Raw genomic sequence first — 21,623 nt, forward strand, 5'->3', positions numbered from 1 at the left:
ATCTGTAGGAACGTTTCCACATTTGCTCTTGTACTGGAAGACCGGTAAATTGGGATCCGATACCAACTTGTCATGACACAACCCATTGGATTGTTCTGGCACCCACTCTATACCTAAGTAGAAGAACCCTCAATCCCCAAAGCGGTATAACAAGTGGAAGTTTAACAAAATATAAATAATAGCATAAAAGAATTATGGAGTCACTATACGTTAAATTAAAACTCCAAGATTGATTACAAGAGGCTCTCTAACACCTTCCAAGGATACAAGTCTAAACAGGTATAAGCGTTTCTAAGAATACAACATATAAATAAAATAATGATACAGCTCCCACCAATTAGAGGTGTACAAAAACCAGCTAATCGATAAATCGAACCGAAAAAAGTATTATTGGTTTATTTCTATTGGGTTATTGGCTTAACGGTTACTTAATGATTTTATAAAAAAATATTTCAGTATTAATTTTTTAATATTGGGTTATTGGATAAATCGATAACCCATTAAGACTAGAATAATTTACTAATTTAGTTTTTTACTCATACACAAATATCAAACAAAAGTATTAATATAAATATATAATCAGTTAAATACTATATCATACTATTTAATATTTAGTATTTACCCTTTAGGCTGCTTTAGATTTAGTGCTAAGCAGCAAGGGTTTGCAAGTTGTTACGATGATGGCTCTAGGAATCATATATTTGTTTTAAAAGTATTTTCTTATAGGTTAAACCGAAAAATGAACCCTTTAAGACCAAAAATCGATAATAAATATCTTATTGATTTGGTTATCGATTTAGCGTCTTTGGAAATCAAAAACTGATAATACTTAAAACTAAATTGAACAGACCAATACATACCCTTACCACCAATAGGAAGGAAAAATAGAATATGTTGGGGAGCCATCTTCATCTTCACCTATGAGACATCACTTACCCTTCAACCATACTATGTCAAGTGACATATCAAGAGCAGTATCAGTCCTAATAACAAGTACTTGTAAGCATCATCGGTCAACTCGATACCCATCGCATAATACACAACAATCAACAAGATGAAGTATGCACTTAAGAAAATACACCGCCTAATCTTTATGCACAAATTCTACCATCCATCTTTTACCTCCTTAATGTCATTCCAACCTAGTACTTATCCCTTCTAGTTGGTCCGCTGCCAACTCTAATACGGATCAAGGCTTAGTCCTTCTATCACGCATGGAGGAGTTTTCGACTACAAATCACCCCAAATTCTCCTAGCTCGCTTACAATACTTTATACAAGTTTCCACTATAACAATTCGATCCTTGACCACATAGTATACCATAGCAAAGCTACCATCCCGGACTGAACCTCCTTCACAAGGTTTAACAGTCACTTCGTCCCCATGTCAATCATTCTGATTCTTACTTGTACACTTTCCTATACCTAGGATCCTAAGGACATCTGACCGCCACAATATGATAAAAATTGGCTTATTCAGAAACACATTACTAACTACAATTTCAGGAGCAATATACACAAGTAATAACAATATAGCAACACAGATAACATTTGAGCTTCCAGTCTTTCACATTAATTATTAAACAGGATGGGCCTGATCAGTTACAATTGTGCTAACTTCAAATACAACAGCCCTCACACATGAATTCATATTCAATCATAAGTATTCAATCAACAATGATTCTCTCATGGAATCCATACCAAATTATTAGTATGTACCAGCATGGTACCCAATTAAATATATGTCAGGTGACACCTGATCCAATTATGTGTCGACATGATATCCGATCCAATATGTACCAGCGTGGTACCCAATCCAACAACCACAATCATAAATCACAAAAAACAATCACAATGAATAGCTTATAGCTTTTAAAATCAAGTATCTGGCTCATTATATGTAATTAATCACCATAGTCATTTCATTAAGTTTATTACATCTTTCCTAGTCACATCCATGCATGCAATACTATTAATCGCAGTTAAAAAATGCATATAACACAGATAGAAATGTAAACCATCACCTATAATTATACATACAATCTTATCTCTCGATATACATCAATAACTAATACTGAACTTCCCCCTTTGATCATCACAAGCCCTAAAATCTTATAACAACCCAGCAATCACCCTACACTTAATCTCTCAAGAGTCATCAACCCTTTCAACAGGTATCACCAAGGTTTTCATTCAAGCACGAGACTATTACCACAAGTCATAAGCTAATCAAGCCATGTATACACCTGCAATTCTGTCCTAAACAGTAATAACAATCACTACATGTCCAACCCCGTGCTCGAAGGCATAAGCTTGAAAACTTCCATTAATCTACAATATAGTATGCATGGAAATAAGTTTCCAACTCTTTAATTGAGGAAACCTAGCCTACCTGGATGTCAATCAGATATAGAAGGATTATATCACAATCCCTGACTTTTGAAAGGAGAAACAATGGTGACGGGCCTGAATTTCGCAGTTTGTAGCCTTTCTTATGCTAGAATTTTCTTCCTCCATTCTCTCCAAGACAAAAGCATCTTTTTAAGAGTTTCTCTGATTATGCTTGCCAATTTTGGTACTTAAGGGAAGAAGGAGGAAATAGAAATTTGCATCTTTTAATTTTTTTCCCCGACCCGCCAAGGCGGCACCATTGTGGTGGGATGGTACAAACCAAACTCAACTTCATTCACAATTTTTTTGCCCCACCTAAATAACGATGGTTCGAATCGTTATAGAAGAAGATCTCATCAATATTCTGTCAAAACCAAGTTGACATTCAATTCAATATCAATAGATAATTGAATAAATTAAGAAATTAGTAATATTTACCTTGCACTAAACAAAAAATATTGATCAGACATACTCACCAAGTCCTGATAATTGAATCTATCATTCAAATACATTCTTATTTCCTCTTCCTTCTTAATGAAGACGTTAAAACCCTCTCTTTTCTCCACATCCACAGGTTTGTACAAATTCACTTTCAATTTGTTCTTCCCATATTTTTTGCCTTGGAATTGATTGTCAACCTTCTTTTTAACGTAGGAGTATAAGGAGATTTTCTTGCATAGCTCGAATATATAGTCCTCTTTAATTGTTTCCCATCTAACATTGTAGATAAGAATTTTACTTCCATCAAAAGGGTTTCATACTTAACACAACATGTTTAATGTTTGCAGCAACAATCAATATTTAAGGCATTCACATTTGTTGTTTTCATCACACCAAGGGTATCTCCTGCTCTACCAAGATCAGCTAAATATGAGTCACCTCTTTTCTACTCCACCAAAAGATTTACAAGTATCTAAAGCAATCTGACTATCACCGTCTCTCTCAACACCATAATATCTCACAACACTATTCACTCCACCAGTTATCTCAAGACCCTCCTCAGTAATAGTTTTATTCATTTTTATAGTTGTTATAAGTGTCAATTCTTCTTTTAAAATATCAATTTTTGGATCTGAACTGTCTTTATAGGGATCAATATTTTGAACAAAAATTTATTCCTTCTTTATGTTTGTTGGAAAAAGAAAAGGGTGAACAATCTGATTCAATTGTCCAACAACAACTCCAATTGTATGTCTTTATGGGAACAACTTCTATTGTTGCTAGACAACTGAAGTAGTTGTGGGAACAACAAGTTCAGTTTTTTAATAATCATGATAATATTTAAATATTGCATAACACAATTAATATTATATAAATATATAATTTTTTTGAAACAACTAATTTAATTGTACAACAATAGCTTCAGTTGTATGTGTACAACTTCTACTTGTTGACAACTGAAGTAGTTGTGGGAACAACAAATTCAACTAATTTAATAGTAATTGACTATTGCATAAAATAATTAATATTATGTAGATATATAATTTTTTTAAAAAAAAACTAATTCAGCTGTCTAACAACAGCTTAAGTTGTATGTGTACAACTTCTATTGTTGTTGGACAACTGAATTAGTTGTAGGAACAAGAAGTTCAGTTGTCCAATAATTACAATTGTTGTTTAACTGTTGCATAACATAATTAATAATATTATGTAGATATAATCTTACTTGTTCTTTTGTATGATAAATCGGATCAATATTTGTCTTATAAGGGGATGTTGCAGCCATCCATTTAACCATTCTTGGAATTGATCTTTCAAGTGAAGAATCCTTAACAATCGTTGAAGTGTCAAAATAGCTTCAAACGACCTTACAATGTAATAATAAAAATAGCTTAGTATACATAGTAAAGTCAAATAATAGTTTAACTAAAAATCATAAAATGAAAGCACCAATTTAATTACTTACGGCGAAGACCCACGGAAAGCCATGAACATTATACTGAATTTGATTGAATCTAGATCTTTCAAAAGATAGCTAATGGTAAGAAAAAAGCCTACTCGACTCCATGAATATGAATAGAATACACTTTTTTCCGACGTTATCATTAACGAATGAATTTCGATCTTCTCATCTCCACTTTTTGAACACAATACATAATGTAAAAATCAAATCATACTAATAGCAAATTTTTGCTTTTTGGTCAAGTATGGATTACACATTTTTTTATGAGTATAACAACATTTTCAGATTGACCCACTATATCAATAAAAAATTTCACCTTATTTTTCAATTTTCACTAACTACTGACTTAGAGGAGGAAGAGAATGACACCGAAGTCCAGTCATAATAGCGAATTCATTAATGCTTAAACAAGTAGGTAAATAATTATAATCAATCTAAAGATTTTTTTTCGTTTCAAAAAATATACGACGAAGACTAAGACCATGTACTAATTTCATTGAAAGTTGTACTGCTACAGCTTGATCCAACTTCAAAAGTGATCAAAACAAGATTTTTTAAAATTATTTTCAATATGTTGTGCGATTAAAATCTTTCTAAACTCAACAAATTGAGCTCCAAAATTGACTCTCGCATTGATTTTTGAATCATAAGACCCAGACACATTCAAGTGGGTCTTAAATTTATAATTATCATTGGAAATGATTTTGACATAATAGAGGATTTGATACCTTTTCCTTCTTTTTCATCAGATTGTTTACTTTCAATTTCTTCACTTTTTTCCTCTCCAGTTGATTTATCTCCATCACTGTCATCTTCTTTCTCTTCATTTGGTTTTTTATTGTTATTTTCATCATTTTTTTCTTCACTTGATAGGTCATTACTGTTTTTACCGTTTTTTCCATTTATCTAGATTGCTTGCAGCTACTTTGGTCACTTTTTTTTCTCCAAATGGTTGTCCACCGATATTTTAAAGTATTGTGGTACCTCTTTTTCTAGCAGCAGTTAAACGCTCAACATTTTCTCTAACATCTGGATTAGATGAAGATTTTAGTTCTCTTTATCTTATATTAAATCATTATATCTACACTAAAATAGTTAAAAATTAATAAATAGTAAAAAAATAACTGAATAGGATCAGTAGAAAAAGAGCAAATGCAGTACATTATAGACAGATAATTAAATTTTGATCATACAATTAATCACTTGACCAACAATTGAACACAATTGTCTAACAATTGCAGTAGTTGTTGGGACAACTTTTGTAACCGTCCGACAACAACAGACAGTTGTTGGACAATTTCTGTATCTAGCAGACATATCCAATTATTTCTACAAACAACTTCAGTAGTTGTCTAGATAAATACGAAAAATTGTTGGCTGAAACAACTAAATTGAATTCACTAAATCCAGCTGAAGAATAGACACAACAAAATAATTTGTATACTTATCTAAAATGTTCTTTTGCGTTAATTTCAAGTTAAAACGAAAAAGATTCAATGAATTTTTTTAAAAAAATATAATAGATAGATGATGATAATTTTCTTCTTTATTAAACCCTAATTTTAATCTTTTGAAATAGAAAAGAGAAGAAAATTTACCTTTTATTAGAAGCTAATAATTGAAAAGGAAAATACAACAAAGAAGATTTGATGATTTTGAAGATGAAGAAGAAGAAAAAGATTTGAATTTTTGTTTTTGTTTCTGATCTTCCGTTCCTAGACTTCCGTTTATCTAAGAAAAAATTTGATGAAGAAGCTAATGGGAGCCCATCCGCTAGTATGCTTTACAATTAAAAAAGGGTTACTTTTATTTTTATATTTTAAAAATTACTAATTTAGTTCCTTATATCAATTAAGAATTAAATAAATAGAGGGAGAAAAAAAATAGAGGCCCCACTGGTCCCTTATTTTAATTGGAGACTTGTGAGGCATTCTTACCTCATTTTTTCTAAATTAATTATCAAGTGTGAGGTTTTTCTTTGGAACTTGAGAATAGAGCCGATTTCAAAAATATAGGTAAATCATTACTTTAAAGATAAGATTTAAAATTTTAAGAAAAAAGGCATGATATATCCCTCAATTTTTGTCATTTAGAGTTGATATACCCCTCGTTATGAAAGTAACTCATATATATCCCTATTTTTACACAAATAACTCACATATATACCATTTTTCTTCTAATGAAAGTACAAATATTAATATTAAAAAAATAATTCATATAGGATATATTTGATCTTTGTCACATGTTTTTTTTTAGAATTTTTTATTCAACAGGTAATTTGAATTTATTGTTTTGAAGGTCAAATTTATTTTCTCACTAATTTTATTGTAAAATTTTATTATAAATGCTCCAATTTTTTCTATAGATAAAAAAAACTAAATTACAATATGGTCAAAAAAAATTATTTAAATTACCATATAGCCGCCAAAAAATTATTTTATATTTTTTCTTACTTTTTTCTCTTTTACGATTCACATTTCTTTCTTTTTATTTCTCTTATTTTTACATTAAAGAATGAAAGAAAAAATTAAAATAAGAATAAAAAACTAAAATAATAATAATTAAATAAGCCAACTGATAATTTATGTGTGAAAAAGATCAAATATACCTAGGGGTGTGCAAAAACCAAATCAAAAAAGTGTTATTGGTTTCTTGTTACTGGGTTATTGGGTAACGGTTATTTAATGGTTTCAAAAAAAAATTATTGATTTTTTAATATTGGGTTATTGGGTAAACTAATAACCCATTAAGATTATAATAATTTACTATTTTAATTTTTACTCATAGATAAATATCAAAGTATCAAACAAAACATATTAAATAATCACTATATCATATCAGCACCCTACACAATTCACAGTTCACATTATTTCACTGTTCGCATTGTATTTATCCTTTAGGCTTTAGTATTACTTTAGGTTCACAATGTCAAAATCTAAAGAACAAAGAACGATGACGACAATGGTTTGCAACAACAACAACAAGGGTTAGGCGACGGCTAGGTTTATGAATTGTGAGTATTCATAATAAGAACGTCTGATTTGCTTGTTTCAATGCATGCATGTATGGCGTCAAATTGTTGGAGAAGTCATATATTTATTTTGAAAGCATTTGCTTATTTGTTATATCAAAAATCGAACTGTTAAAGACCAAAAACCGATAACTTATTGGTTTGGTTATCGGTTTAGCATATTTAAAAATCAAAAACCGATAAATCGAACCGACCGATACACACCTCTAAATATATCCTACATAATTTTTTTAATTAAAAATAAAAGAAATTAAAATTAATTTTTTCAATGATACTAGATGAAAGGTATATGTGAGATACTCTTGTGATGGTAGGAATATATGTGAGCTACTTTGGTAACGGTAGAAGTATATTATGTATATGATCCACTTTTGTAACGGTAGGGGTATATATGAGTCACTTTTATAACGAGGGGTACATCAATACTAAATGAAAAGTTAAGGGGTATGTATATCTGACTCTTTTCCCAAAATTTTATAGTAACAATAACTTGGCGAGCAAAAGAGAAGGCGTTTAATTGAATTATATTTTTATTTGATTGTTTACTAATTAATGTTGTACTGGAGCCCACTGACTTTTCTTTAAAAAATATAAAAATTAATTGACAAACTATGTTGTTGACTAGGTTCAAACCAAAGATCATGATGTTGAAAACAAACCCTCAAACCAATGATCCATTTAGTCACTTTGAGCATAGGTTCCTTTTGTTAATATTTAATATATTTTTAAAAAATTATACAAGTAATATATCAAATTTAATCGGAGGACCACGAATTCCCGTGACCCAAAATTAACACATAAATCCACCCCTGCTTGAGAGGGAACGGATATTGAAGAAAACTTTGCTATGAGCTGGTCCATTGTATTACAAGGCTTGGATAATCATTCGATTCTTATAAGATCTTTATGATACTAGCCAGAAAATTCAGCCAAAATTTATGTGTCATCTACTTAATTATTTTCATAATATATAGGAATCTGCTTTTTATTATTTGCAATTGTCAGGTCTCATAATTTAACGTGACGGTCACATGCACCTGGTCCATCGAATGAAACTGAGTACGTGCAAACCGATAAACCGTACCAAATTGACAAATCGAATCAAATTGGAAAAAAACCCGACTAGTGGTTTGATTTGACTTGGTTTGGTGTTTGAAAAAAAAAACGACCATTATAGAATTGGTTTGATTTTAACTAAAAAAAAGTCAAACCGAACCCAAACCGACCCAATTATAGATATATTACTTTTAAATTATGTTATACATAAAAATATTTATTAAAACGTAATTTATAAATATATTTTAAAAATTTTTCATAATTTTTATTTTCTTTCTTATATTTAGATTTGGACTTGAGAAGCTCATCTAAATAATATACAAAAAAGACTCATCTTATAAAGTTATATTATAAAGTTAAAACTTCAAACAGTGTTCTGTCTCCATCTTATATGTTGATATTTTGTACTAGAACTCTTTTTAAAAAGCACCGCTATATGCTTTTTATTAGATACTATGAAAAATCCGAAAACCCCCAAAAAATCCAAAAAACCCAAAAAACCCGGAAAAAGTTAATATCGAAAAATCCGACTTTTATTGATCTGGTATGATTTATAGATTTAATAACCCAACACAAATAATTTAGTTTAATTTATAAAATTCGAACAAATTCAGTCCATGTACACCCCTAATTACTCATATACATATCAATAAATTGACAAGTGAGGGTTGCTCAGTTGGTTAAGCACCTCCACCCACGACCGGTAGGTCCTGGGTTCGAGTCACACTGGAGAGGAAGTGTGGAAACACTATAAATCCTCCAAAATGGGGGGTAAAAAAAAGAAAAAAAAAACATATCAATAAATTAATGTCCTTCAAACTGACAAACCCATAAACCTAGTTAGTTGGTGCAATTAACATATGGTTCACTATCATTACTAATATTGATTACACTAAATATGGACAAGTCAAGTCAATTAACTAAAGTATAAATAGTTTACCGTACTTATCAATTTTCAAAAGATACATAAATAATAATATATCATGATTAATCCATCTTGAAAAACACAAATAAAAAATCAAATGACACCTGATGTTGCATCAAAATAATGTATCTCTCCAGCTTTTTTGTTTGTTGTATCGATGCATAGTGGATACTGTACAAATTCAAGCTCATGTTTCTTCACCTCGACGTACAACTTTACTCCTATGTCATTCCTAATAATCACAGCGGATAAATTACCTTCTATGATGTGTCAGATCTCCATTGTTTTTCTCAATCTTCAATTCAGCTGCAATGATTGATTTGAGATTCACAAATGAAATATTTTCTCCAATAACTGTTTCATCACTTTTGTATCGTTCATACATCACTTCACTTTTCCAAATTTCTCAATGTCTCAGCAAAATCGAGAAACTCATAATGTATCTTCTCAAAATTTTTGACAAATTGAAATCAAAATTAAAAGGTCGTTGGATGATCTGGGAGAAGAAATTTGAAATTTGAAATTTTTGAAGTTGTTACGCTTTGTGAGGGATTGATTAGAAGTGATAATAACATGATTTATAGGATTATAATTTGATTTTACTTTTTTTTTTCCTTTTTAGGCGTAACAATCGAAAAGTTAATGTATCATGGCTATGTATCCGAACTGCCTGTGATGTATCCGAGATCCATCAATTTTAAGATTTTTTTGTAATTTAAAAAAGAATAGGGGATAGAATGTAATCAAGGGCGAATCTATGTAGATTGGAGGGGTGTCATGCCACCCATGGTCTCGGTTGAAAATCTATGTATTCATGTATATTTGTATATATACTTATAAGAAAACTATAAATATTAAACATGACACTCTTAGAAATAATGAGTCTTGTGGTGTCAGTGGTTAAAACTCAGGTTGCATGTAGGGATGCTAAAATCCTGAATCCGCCCCTGGATGTAATTAGCTCTTATCTTATCACGAAATTTGTGAATTTTTTTTACATAAAAGAATCTCTTAAGCTATAGCTCAGTTGACCTGTCATATCTTTTTAACTAAAAGGGTTAAGAATATAATTTTAATTATATGGATATAATGAGTTAAATAAGTTTATGATTTAAAAAATTAGACTTTAATTATATAACATGTCAATTAGTAGAGAAGAAGTCCTTATAGTATTTAGTATTTTTTGAGAAAAACAATATAATAATAGTAATTGGATGAATGAGAAACACAAAAAAGAGGGAAAGGGACAACAGATTACCAACAAAAACTCAACATAAGGTTTAAAACTTAAGGAATTGATTCGTCAAAAGAGAATAGTTTAAGGGTGTGTTTGGTGTGAGGGATGTAAAATATTTTCTCAAAAAATAATTTGTTGTAAAATAAGTGAGTTTATTATTTATTTTTTAATATTTGTTAAATAAGCAAAAAATTATTATTCAAAGAGCATTTTTATGTAACCATGACGGGATGAGGGGGTTTGGCGATGGTCAAGGGATAGGGATTAGAGATGCTGGATGGATGGGAGATGACAATGAATTAGAAATGTCATTTGTGCAATTTATTTTTTCTACTTACATTAGAGAAACTATTTTTATCATTTTTAAGAACAAACTTATTTTTCTAAAAAGAATATTTTCTAAAATATTTTAACCAACCAAACCAAACCAAAAAATTGAAAAATATCTTTTCCCATGCCAAACAAACTTAAAAGAAAACGAACCATAGTTTCTTGTTATGATTCACTTTTTATTGAAGGGAGAAATTAATTACTTCCTCCCTTCCAATTTAGGCGGCAACTTTCGAATTTTGATATCTAAATAAGTTTATTTTTTACCGTAATTTTTTTTTATATTTTAAAAATATTTTAAATTATTAATTATTATAATTTATATATTTTTATATAATTTACAAATATATAAATTTCATTTCAAAAAATTTAAAATTCTGGATCAAACTTAAATTAACTATAAAAAAAACAGAAAGTACCAGTGTGAATACAATTTTTTATAGCAAAATAAAAATATGGATTTTTTCTAACACCTCCTCCCTGTCCCTTGTGTTGATTTTTATAAGTGAAAAAAATAGTGAGAGTACTATGAGTTGTAAGGAGTGTAAATTGAACACGTCAGAACATAAGAAATCCGGTGGACAAGAAGATCCACCAATGAAAATGGTGGTGCTTATTAAATGTTCCATTTTCTCTTCTTTGTCTGTTTGTTCCTTCACCGAAATTGATACCTCCAGAAGAAGGAAGAAAAATAGGAACTTTATGATAGTGAATTAACTGAAAAGAAACAAAAATATCAAGCTAAGAGTGCACGCTAAGTGTTTGCTCTTTTTCCACCTTTCTTTTGTGTATTAACAGGCCAAACCAACAATTTGGCAGTAGAACCAAACTCCTTGTTTTTCTCATAAAGGGTCCACAAGAATTTGATTAAAGATTGGTTTGACAATTTAAGAGACTCTGATTCTGATTCTTGTCATTGTGCTTCTTCTTGCTACTCCTCTACCAGTTATTGTAAGTCCTATTGCTCTCTTTTAGTATTATTATTATTATTATTATTATAAGTTCTAATGTATATTTTGGTAAGGGAGGTGGGAAAAGTTTGACTTTTTTTTGCTTCACAATTGTTATGATGGGATTTGTGTGAGAAACTTTAGAGTGTGACACCAAGATTGACATTTTGTTGTTAATAGAACTTATTATCCCCCTTTTCTTGGTTAATATGTTCATTGATTTTACTGGCTCTCAACTATTGATGTCTATGTTTATATTGCTTTCTGATTTTGATCAAATACAACTGTTTGTTGCTTATCAGGAGTTTACTTGTGCTGGTAAGTGTGAGGCTTATGGTTCGATGGAATGATCCTGAATAGAGGAATGTATATAGGGGATTACGAAATTAATTTGAGATTGAGGAGTAGTTGATTGCCTACTGTCCAGACTGAATGAAAATGTGTCAAGGGTATGCATAATTTAGTTCCTGGAGATAGGGCTTGATGAATTCAAACATGTAAAGGGAAAAAATTTCCCATCTAGCTGTAGACTGTTCGAACAAATTTGAGCGATCAATTAAAGATAGTTGGGAAAGAATAATGGTTATAAAGGAGGCTAGTGATTAGGTAATGAAGTAGATTTTGGGTCTTTACATGACCAAATTTATCACTGACATAGTTGGCCAGTAGTACTAGTATCTCTTGTTCAAAATTCTCAGAAAACGTTAAATGTTTTAAGGGCTACCATGCACAACTTTTGGTATAATTACATTGGTTATCTTTAATTGATTCTTTATGCAATATCTCTTTCTTTACTACCACCAGTGAAAGAGTTGAATTTTGTCTGTTGCTGGCTCTAATAGACTTTTTTGATCTATTTATTGGCTCATGTTCAGGTTTCATATCATAGATGGCGGCAATATTGGCTTCTCAAAGCTGTTATTGCCGCAGAGGGGAATTGATAAATCATGGAAGCAACGTAAACAAACTAAGTTTTTCAGGCTCAATCTCTAGCCTATTTTTGTCGAAATTTGATAGAGAATCTGTTAAATCACCTAGAAAGATTCACCGGCTTAAAGTGCAAATGCAACAGACTGAGTCCCCTGAAAAAGTAGGTATAAATGGCCGTCCAGTTAAAATGGTACCTACAAGTGAAGTGACAAAGAGAATGGCACCATCTGTAAACGGTTCTGTGATTGTTAATGGTTCCACACAGAGAATCAATGGGTCAAATCTAGTTAAGCGGGTTCCTACTCCAGTCCCTATAAAGAAACAAAAATCTAAAGAACTTCTGCCTGCTGAAGATCTAAAGGTTTTACCTTCAGATGAAGGTTTCAGCTGGGCTAATGAGAATTATAACTCCATCCAAAGAAGTGTAGATGTGTGGTCCTTTGTCCTTTCGCTACGGGTGCGTGTTTTCTTGGACAATGCAAAATGGACATATGTGAGTGGCTTTACTGAAGATAAACAGGTTGGTTTTTCTATATTTAATTTGAATTGATATTTGAGGGTAACCCGGTACCAAGTACGGAGCACAAATCATGCAATGATACTCACTTATCCCTTCTTCGTCTTCTCGGATTATGTGATTCTATGAACACTTTGAGTAATGAGCTTTGTACCTGCAGAAAACCAGAAGACGTGGAACAGCTTCATGGTTAAGAGAATGTGTCCTGCAGCTTGGTCCTACGTTTATCAAACTTGGGCAGTTATCATCTACTAGATCTGATTTATTTCCTCGAGAATTTGTTGATGAGCTTGCTAAGTTGCAGGTATAGCTTACCTTCTTTCTGAAAAAGCGAACATGATCTACTTGCACAATTGCCTTTGTATTAGTTCACACTTTAAAATGAATTATGCTAGCATGACTTTGATTTCGTATTGCTTTGTAATCATTCAGGACAGAGTACCTGCCTTCTCCCCCGAGAAAGCAAAAGAATTTATTAAAAAGGAACTGGGAGTTCCAGTTGATATTTTGTATAAGGAGTTTGAAGATCAACCCATTGCAGCAGCTAGTCTTGGTCAGGTGTTTGGTTTATTTATATTTTCTTTTATGTCCTTAAAGTGAACTGTATTTTTTAAGCTCTGATTTCTTAAAAGATATTAATTAGACCATCAGCTTTGTTGAAACGAAGCCCGTCAACTTTGATGAAATGAAGCTCAAAATGGTTACCTTTTAGATTGTAGCCAGACTTTAGCAATCTGGTCTTTCCATAATACTGCATGTAATTCGTCCTGATTTTCTGTATGTAAAATGCTCTTAGGTGCACCGGGCTATCTTACATAACGGAGAGAAAGTTGTTGTAAAAGTTCAGAGACCCGGCCTAAAGAAACTATTTGACATTGATCTGAGTAAGTATTATGCACTAAAAATGTTAGCCAAACGTGTTTACTGTCTATTGAAAGTTTAACATTCTCTTTTGATTCAGGAAATTTAAAGTTGATTGCGGAGTACTTTCAGAAAAGTGAAACTCTTGGTGGTCCAACTCGTGACTGGATAGGAATATATGAAGAGTGTGCTAAGTAAGCCAGAATATTCTAATCCATGTTCTTACAAAAGCTAGACGTAGTGGCAATTGCTATAAGAAGTTATTTTGTCCACTTTGTGCTATTTATTCAACCCACTTTCCTTTCTAGTCTACCCGAATATATTGAACCTTTTGTCAAAATTACAACTTTTCCCTTCAGCAAAACTAAGTTGACGTCAGATATACAATTATTTATTTAGCCTGATCTGACATTTTTACAAGGAATCGTCTCTCTTCTATGAACTTCCAGTCTGTAACTTAATTATATCCTGCCCTAGCCTTAAGTGATATAAAGAACCTTATCTCTTGCTGAGTAAGATGAACAATTCAAACTTTTCCTTTCGTTCTAACTAAGGAAGTCATATAGTTGGTGCTGAAGGAAGTGATATTATAAAGTTCTTGAATCCCTTCCATTGATATTTTGATGTGTGTAGAATAACACTATTTGATTGAGTTGAAAAGTGGATACAATTGAAAGATACAAATGGACAAAGGGTTCGACATATATCATTTGTTTTGTAACCTTACAGAAGGTGTAGAAGTAAAGGTGGAAAGAAGGTGCAAACCGAGCGGAAAAATGTTTGTGTGTGTGTTGGGAGGGGAGTGCTGTAGGCCCGTCCAAACTCCAAAAGCCGTACTCACCTTTTAATATTCTTGGCTTTGCCCTTCCTCCACCTATTACTTGTAATTGTTTTTAAGTAACTTCAGTGAAGATAGCAGCAGAGGAGCCTCTAGTGGACCTAAAGGCTTACAACCAGAACCTTAAAAGTAAAGGTCAGGCACTCCTTACTTGGTGAAGTATCTCATTCCACAACGGGAGGTCCATAAGACATATGCTTTCAAACACATCTGTGCTTTTGGAGTTTTTCTTGTATTCCTAATTATTTTATAAAACTTGCACGCGGCTTTATACTTCCAAACTCATCTGTCGTTTTGGAACTTTTATTGTATTTCAAATCACTGTATAAAAGTTCACGTATGATTTTATCACATATAATATTAAAAATTCCTAAACATAATAGAAGATAGAAACTGAGAGTCTCTAGTGGTTACGAAGTGGTAAGTAAGCACAACAATTTGAGAAGTTACCAAGTCACTTGTAGAGTTGCAGTGCAAGCAACTTTGTCATCAACTTCAACTAATTATCTCTCAAGATACTTGAAGTAGGTTTTAAGTTTTATATCAATCTACTACTTCAATTGCATATATGAGGAAAAAGTACTAGCTAATTCTTAGGTCAGTTCTCAGTTATATGATAAGCTTAATCCAAGAAATAAATGAGGGGATGATACTTTAGTTTCTTGTTCATATTGTAGAGACTGACTATAGTAATTGTATGCGCTCAGTTGAACTTTGTTCTTCTTCTTTCTTCTTGTGCATTTATGTGTCTTATGTACTTACTCAATAAAATAGAAGCCTTACAGCATACTTACTACTTAGAATCCTAGATTTTGTTCTACACAAGATATCTGCTTCTTTTTCTTTCATCTATAATTATTTTTTTGCATATAAAGACCCTCTATATCTACTAGTTGCAAATTTTATTGATTAGAAAATGCAAAAAGTATATTTTCTTGCTTTCACCCCCCTAAGATGAGAGCCTTGTTTTCATCACTGTGCAAAGTTATACGATGCAGAATTCACCATAGTTATATTATTAGATTGACATTCCTGACTCAAATTTTTTCCCATACTTTGACTCCCTTGATGGTCTGTCATACTTCCTGATTCTTTTCTGGCTTCAGTTTTCCACATTATGTAAAAAGGAGAGAAGATTTAGAAATGAGGTTTTTAAAGAAGGTAGAAAAGAAGTTATAGAATGAAAGATGGCACGAGACAATGTGGCCTCAGAGCCGATAATAGTTCAGAAAAACTTCTAGAATACATTCTGTTATCTGGCAGACTTTGATTCTTAGTTAGAGCTGCTTTACTGAGTATTTATATATCCACTGCTTATTTCCAGTATTGTCTCTCATAAGCTTATTGCTTGTTAAGTCTCCCATAAATCACCATTTGGTTAGAATTAATTTTATTCAATGCTAAACGATGTCCAAACCGCAACCTTCTGATAAATAAGAAACGAGTAGAATATATTTCTGTCTGCTAAACTTTGTCTTCATGAAAATTTCAGGATATTGTATGAGGAAATTGATTATATAAATGAGGGGAAGAATGCTGATAGATTTCGTCGGGACTTTCGGAACATAAAGTGGGTCCGAGTGCCTGTATGTTTCCTTCCGAGTTCCAACCCAAACCATTTATATTTTTTTTTAACTCTAGTTTCCTTTATGTTGTTTTACATTAGCAGTTAACCAGTTAGCCCTTATTTTTCATTTTGTGTGCGTATTTTAAGTAGCAAATGCTAATAATGGCTACATATGGATAAAAGCAAGTTGTATGGAGTAGGATTCATGTAGAAAATAATTAGTGCATATAATGGTTGATTAAGTTCTCATTTTGGTAAAAATATTTAACAGGTTCGGCAATAGGGTTCTAATCATATTTCTTTTACTACTACAGAAAACCTTATTTCTTTCTTTTCCTTTTCCAATGTAGTTGGTGTACTGGGACTATACAGCAACAAAGGTTTTGACTCTGGAATACGTTCCAGGTTTCTCTCTCTGCTTTGTCCTCCTTTTTGTTCAATAAATACGTTCATTCAATTTATCCTGCTTAAGATTCCATTACCTTAACGAACAGGGATAAAGATCAACCAGTTGGATATGATAAATTCACGGGGTTATAGCCGATCCCGAATTGCATCTCGTGCCATAGAAGCCTATTTAATTCAGGTGAGTTGATTAATTTTGCACTCATTCTAAAATATTCTGGATAGATGCTAATCAGTTGGGTTACATATTATTCCTTTGTGTCTGATACTCTTTTCCTGGCATTACCTTGTGCAGATACTGAAGACTGGGTTTTTCCATGCTGATCCACATCCAGGGAATCTTGCAATTGATGTTGACGAAGCTTTAATCTATTATGATTTCGGTATGATGGGAGACATCAAGAGTTTCACAAGAGAGAGATTACTGGGACTTTTTTATGCTGTCTACGAAAAGGATGCAAAAAAGGTCAGGCTAGTGTTTCTTCTTTGTAGTTTATAGTTGCACAATTAGAAACCAAATGCATTGTGCTACTCTTATGCTCCAGTAGTCTTAGTACAAGCTGGTGCAAATAAACCTGCTACCATTATGGCCCCAACACTCTCTATGTTGTCTTCATATTTATGGAAGTTCTTTGTTTTTTGTGAGTGTGTTGTTGTCCTGCTGTCTCCATCAAGAGATATGCTTAGGTGCTTCATTCTTTCAGGTTTAACAGAGACCAAACCTGGTCCAAATGTAATTATGTGATCAACTAAACTTGTGAGATCAAAATTCTTTCTAAGCTAAACCCAAAATAAACACTTACGTGTGATTGCTTTCATCTTTGCACTGTGCTTTTGTCCTCAAGTAGAAAATATTCTCCTTCCGTTTTCAACGATTGACTATATAGTAATTCTCTGAAATAATTTATCAAATATATTCTCTGCAATATGGTGATTTATTTCAGCTTCATATGTTTAGTTAAAGGAACCCATCGCTCATAAGGATAAGTGGCTTCCTTGAATGATGTAACAGTAAAGCACTATTTTCATAAACATGAACATAATTTCCATCCTGGGAGAGCCTGCTACTGTGCTACATGAACTCATTTAATTCTCTCTAGCATTGTAAGTACTTTAGAATTAAATGAGTGCAATATATTGAACTCATTTAATTCTAAAGTACTTACAATGCTAGAGAGAATCATAAAGTTGTTGTATTTAGGCTAAGTTGCGCAGTCAAGGATGATTTAGAATTAAAAAGTAACTACTCAAAATTTCGTTGACTTAGTCTAGTTAGTTACCTTTATCTTTGACTCTTTTGTTGAACAAATCTTATAAGACAGTCAACCTTTTTCCTTGTACTCCACTTGCGGTTACCACCTGTCACCCGTGTCACCAGCCTCAAAGCAAGACAAATGTTGATTGTAAATTCCTTCAACTTGTGATCATTGTTGCGGCATTTAAAACTCAGTAGAAACAATCTAATCCATCTCTTAGTATCTGGTGGCCAGAAGCATTATTGTGCTTTGCATTAAAATATTTTGGAGTAGAGAGTTAATTCTTTGAGTATATTAATAAGAGAAATATTATGTCTACACAGGTTATGCAAGGGCTTATTGATCTGGAAGCACTTCAGCCTACAGGAGACATGTCAGCTGTATGTTACATATCCTGACCTCAAAACCCTGCAAAGAAAAAGGAAGAAAATCACGAATGAATTTAAGGCCTTATCTAAGACTAGCTATTTATTGACACTCCTTAAAACTATTTATTCTTCTTAGGTGAGGAGATCTATTCAGTTTTTCTTGGATAACTTGTTGAACCAAAGACCAGATCAGCAGCAGACTTTGGCTGCAATTGGTGAGGTATGCAGAATTTGCAATTTTTCTCTAAAAAATAGCTAAGTTTATTAGTAATTTTGGTATCTTTTCGGATATTGAAGAAAATAAATGTATGGTGGACTATATTTGATTCAAATATTTGTATGGTCCACTCATTTAAAGAGGCGTTTATGAAGATTGGCCGTAATGTCTCATGGCTGCCATGTTTTCTTGAATTTCACCTTGCCAAGATCTTAAATTGTCTTTTGGAAAGTCTATATCACAATTTTGAAAATTGATTCAGGAAATTAGACTGATATATTCCATTTTTTTAATTAATTGTGTACGGATTTGCTTTTCAATATCTCTCAACTCACTACTATGGAACTAAAGTTTATCTTCATGGCTGAAGAAATCCTTAATCTCATGCCCCATGCATACTTCTTTGCAATTTTATTTGTCCACCCTTAATAGTTAGTATAAGAGTGTATTACTCGTGAAGAACTTGGGAGGTTGTTAATAACTGTCAAGGATTAGAGAACTTAAGAGGTGGCTAATAATATGGAATCTAGTTTACTAACTGTTAGCAGCAAACAAACTAAACAAAGCAACGAATAAGCAAAAGAAATAAGGCATGTGGGCATTAATTTTAATGGTTTTCTGAATCATCGAACTATTCCAATAAGTAGAGTGTTAAGAAATGGATCCTGGGCCTAACTCAACCCAAAAAGCTAGTGAAGCTAGCGAAGGATTGCCCAAGGCCATATAAGGAGACCAAGAACCCCTTATCCCACCGATGTGGAACTATAGAGGAAGTGTCGTAGTCTGTTAAATTAGCTTCTCACTGTGTGTTGAAACCACACTCACTATACTTTTCAACTGACTTGCAATAACTTGTACTCAAACAATTCCGCTGTGGCTATAATACTGAAATTTCAAGAAGTAGATTGTTAGTTTCACTTCAAACTATCTTTGCTTGTTTTACAATGTAACAAGAGGAAGATAATGCAGGATTTGTTTGCAATAGCAACTGATCAACCATTCCGTTTTCCTTCAACTTTTACATTTGTGATCAGGGCATTTTCCACTCTAGAAGGTGCTCTCTCTCTCTCTCACACACACACATATTCTGAAAAGCAAGGGAACATCCATTAGTTAAATAAAAATGGAAGATCCTTGACTTTTAACAGTCTAGACTCTTGATATTAATTCCCTTTTTGTCAGTTGGTATTTTTGTGGCTATGATGTTAAATCCACTTACAGATCACTAAGCTGAATGTTTCCATCTCTTGTTGCATTCTTGCAGGGATCGGCTATATATTGGATCCTGATTTCTCCTTCCCTAAGATTGCTGCACCATATGCGCAGGTTTGAAAGATTGTCAAACAACCCGTCTGACAATTAAATCTTATCCCCTTATGGTCTAAAGTTATTCAATCTTCCCTGCAGGAGCTCTTGGACTTGAGACAGCAGCAGCGCAGTGGTCCACAACTTGTTCAGGAAATAAGGAAACAGGCTGATGATGTACCCTATCAAACCCTTGCTTAACAATTTCATGTTTTAAGATCCGATCAAATAAGCATAACTGATGTAAATACCATCTAATGTGAAATATATTCCAGGCACGGACATCCACCATTTCCATGCCTTACAGAGTTCAGCAGATAGAAGAGATCGTTAAACAGCTTGAGTCCGGAGATCTGAAACTCAGAGTTCGGGTCCTCGAGGTAATTAGTCTACTAGAAATCATTGGATGCTTCTCTGAAAATTTGTCTCATACAAATCATTTCACTTTCTAATGCTTCTTGAAATTGTGATCTTTCCAAGTCCGAGAGAGCAGCTCGGAAAGCTACAATTCTTCAAATGGCGACCATGTACACAGTTATCGGGGGTACCCTCCTAAACCTTGGTGTCACTTTTACCAGTCAAGGCAGTCAAATATTTGCAAATGGATCTTTTATTGGTGCAGGTACATTTTAAGGACTATCTTCAGGTTTGATGAATTTGAATTGCACTTGTTTTCACTGCCAAAAATTGACCTTATCGTTCTGTATGCAGGTGTTTTCCTGACTCTCTTGATTAGGTCCATGCAAAGAGTGAACAAACTTGATAAATTTGAAAAAATGATTTAAGTCATTATACATTTCCTCCCCTCCCCCCCCCCCCCCCCCCTCCTTTTGGCTTCATTTTTCCTTTTTTTATTTTTGTAAAAAATATTTTTGTGGGGGAGAGAGGGAGGGGCCAGGGAACTGAAATGTGATTTCTTGCCATATTTAGGAACCATTTTTATTATGTGGTGCAAGCATACTTGTACCAAAAATTAAATTGGGAAATGGGATAATAGTGTTCCTCATGTTTGTAACTATGTTCATATTCTTGTATAGGAATAAAATTTATATGCTTCAAATTAAGGAATACATGTATAATATAGGGGAAAGAACACTTGTATTTCAAAAAGAGAAACTATTTGCAAGCAGTAACTTCTTACTTTTATACTTCCGTTTTTAATTGCTAATTCATGTTTACTGCTTAATATTATCGAAGTATATATATCCTCTAATAGTGTTAAAGAGAAGTAGAGAACACTATTCAGTTACTCCTTACTATCATTAGAGTATACATATAACAAACAATGTTATATTTAAAAAAAATTATCCAATTACTACTTAATATCATCAAAGTATATAGATGTCATTAGAATATATAAATATCATCAAAGTATATATATATTCTTGTATAATAAGGGGCCTGTAGCCCCCAGGCAGAACTATAGCAATATGTACAACACTTAACGTTACAAGCTACAATTACACAAACGAAGAAAAGAAACCAAATATTTCTTGTAATGCTAATGCAAGGTTGTTTACATATATCTAGAATTATC

The 21,623-nt window shown here is 32.4% G+C and overlaps 1 protein-coding gene across 1 annotated transcript; it reads left to right on the forward strand.

Moving 5' to 3' along the window:
* Positions 1-11,422: 11,422 nt before the first annotated feature.
* LOC129892018 (protein ACTIVITY OF BC1 COMPLEX KINASE 7, chloroplastic) lies at positions 11,423-21,154 on the forward strand. Its single transcript, XM_055967541.1, has 18 exons — positions 11,423-11,823; positions 12,698-13,272; positions 13,430-13,573; positions 13,702-13,827; positions 14,066-14,153; positions 14,231-14,324; positions 16,461-16,554; positions 16,886-16,940; positions 17,030-17,121; positions 17,236-17,406; positions 18,520-18,576; positions 18,701-18,784; positions 19,751-19,835; positions 20,046-20,107; positions 20,189-20,263; positions 20,362-20,466; positions 20,567-20,708; positions 20,798-21,154. The coding sequence occupies exons 2-18, from the start codon at positions 12,712-12,714 to the stop codon at positions 20,869-20,871; spliced, it is 2,109 nt and encodes a 702-aa protein (XP_055823516.1). The 5' UTR covers positions 11,423-11,823; positions 12,698-12,711; the 3' UTR covers positions 20,872-21,154.
* The last annotated feature ends 469 nt before the right edge of the window (positions 21,155-21,623 follow it).

This window comes from Solanum dulcamara, chromosome 6, assembly GCF_947179165.1.
Source record: "Solanum dulcamara chromosome 6, daSolDulc1.2, whole genome shotgun sequence".
In the NCBI taxonomy this organism is placed as follows: Eukaryota; Viridiplantae; Streptophyta; class Magnoliopsida; order Solanales; family Solanaceae; genus Solanum; species Solanum dulcamara.

What these genes read in the sequence shown, in the direction of transcription:
- LOC129892018 (XM_055967541.1), top strand. Translation starts at nt 12,712, where the DNA reads ATGGCGGCAATATTGGCTTCTCAAAGCTGTTATTGCCGCAGAGGGGAA. An exon ending in GCTTTACTGAAGATAAACAG is followed by an intron (nt 13,273 to 13,429) that starts GTTGGTTTTTCT and finishes TTGTACCTGCAG; the next exon opens with AAAACCAGAAGACGTGGAAC. An exon ending in ATATATGAAGAGTGTGCTAA is followed by an intron (nt 14,325 to 16,460) that starts GTAAGCCAGAAT and finishes TGAAAATTTCAG; the next exon opens with GATATTGTATGAGGAAATTG.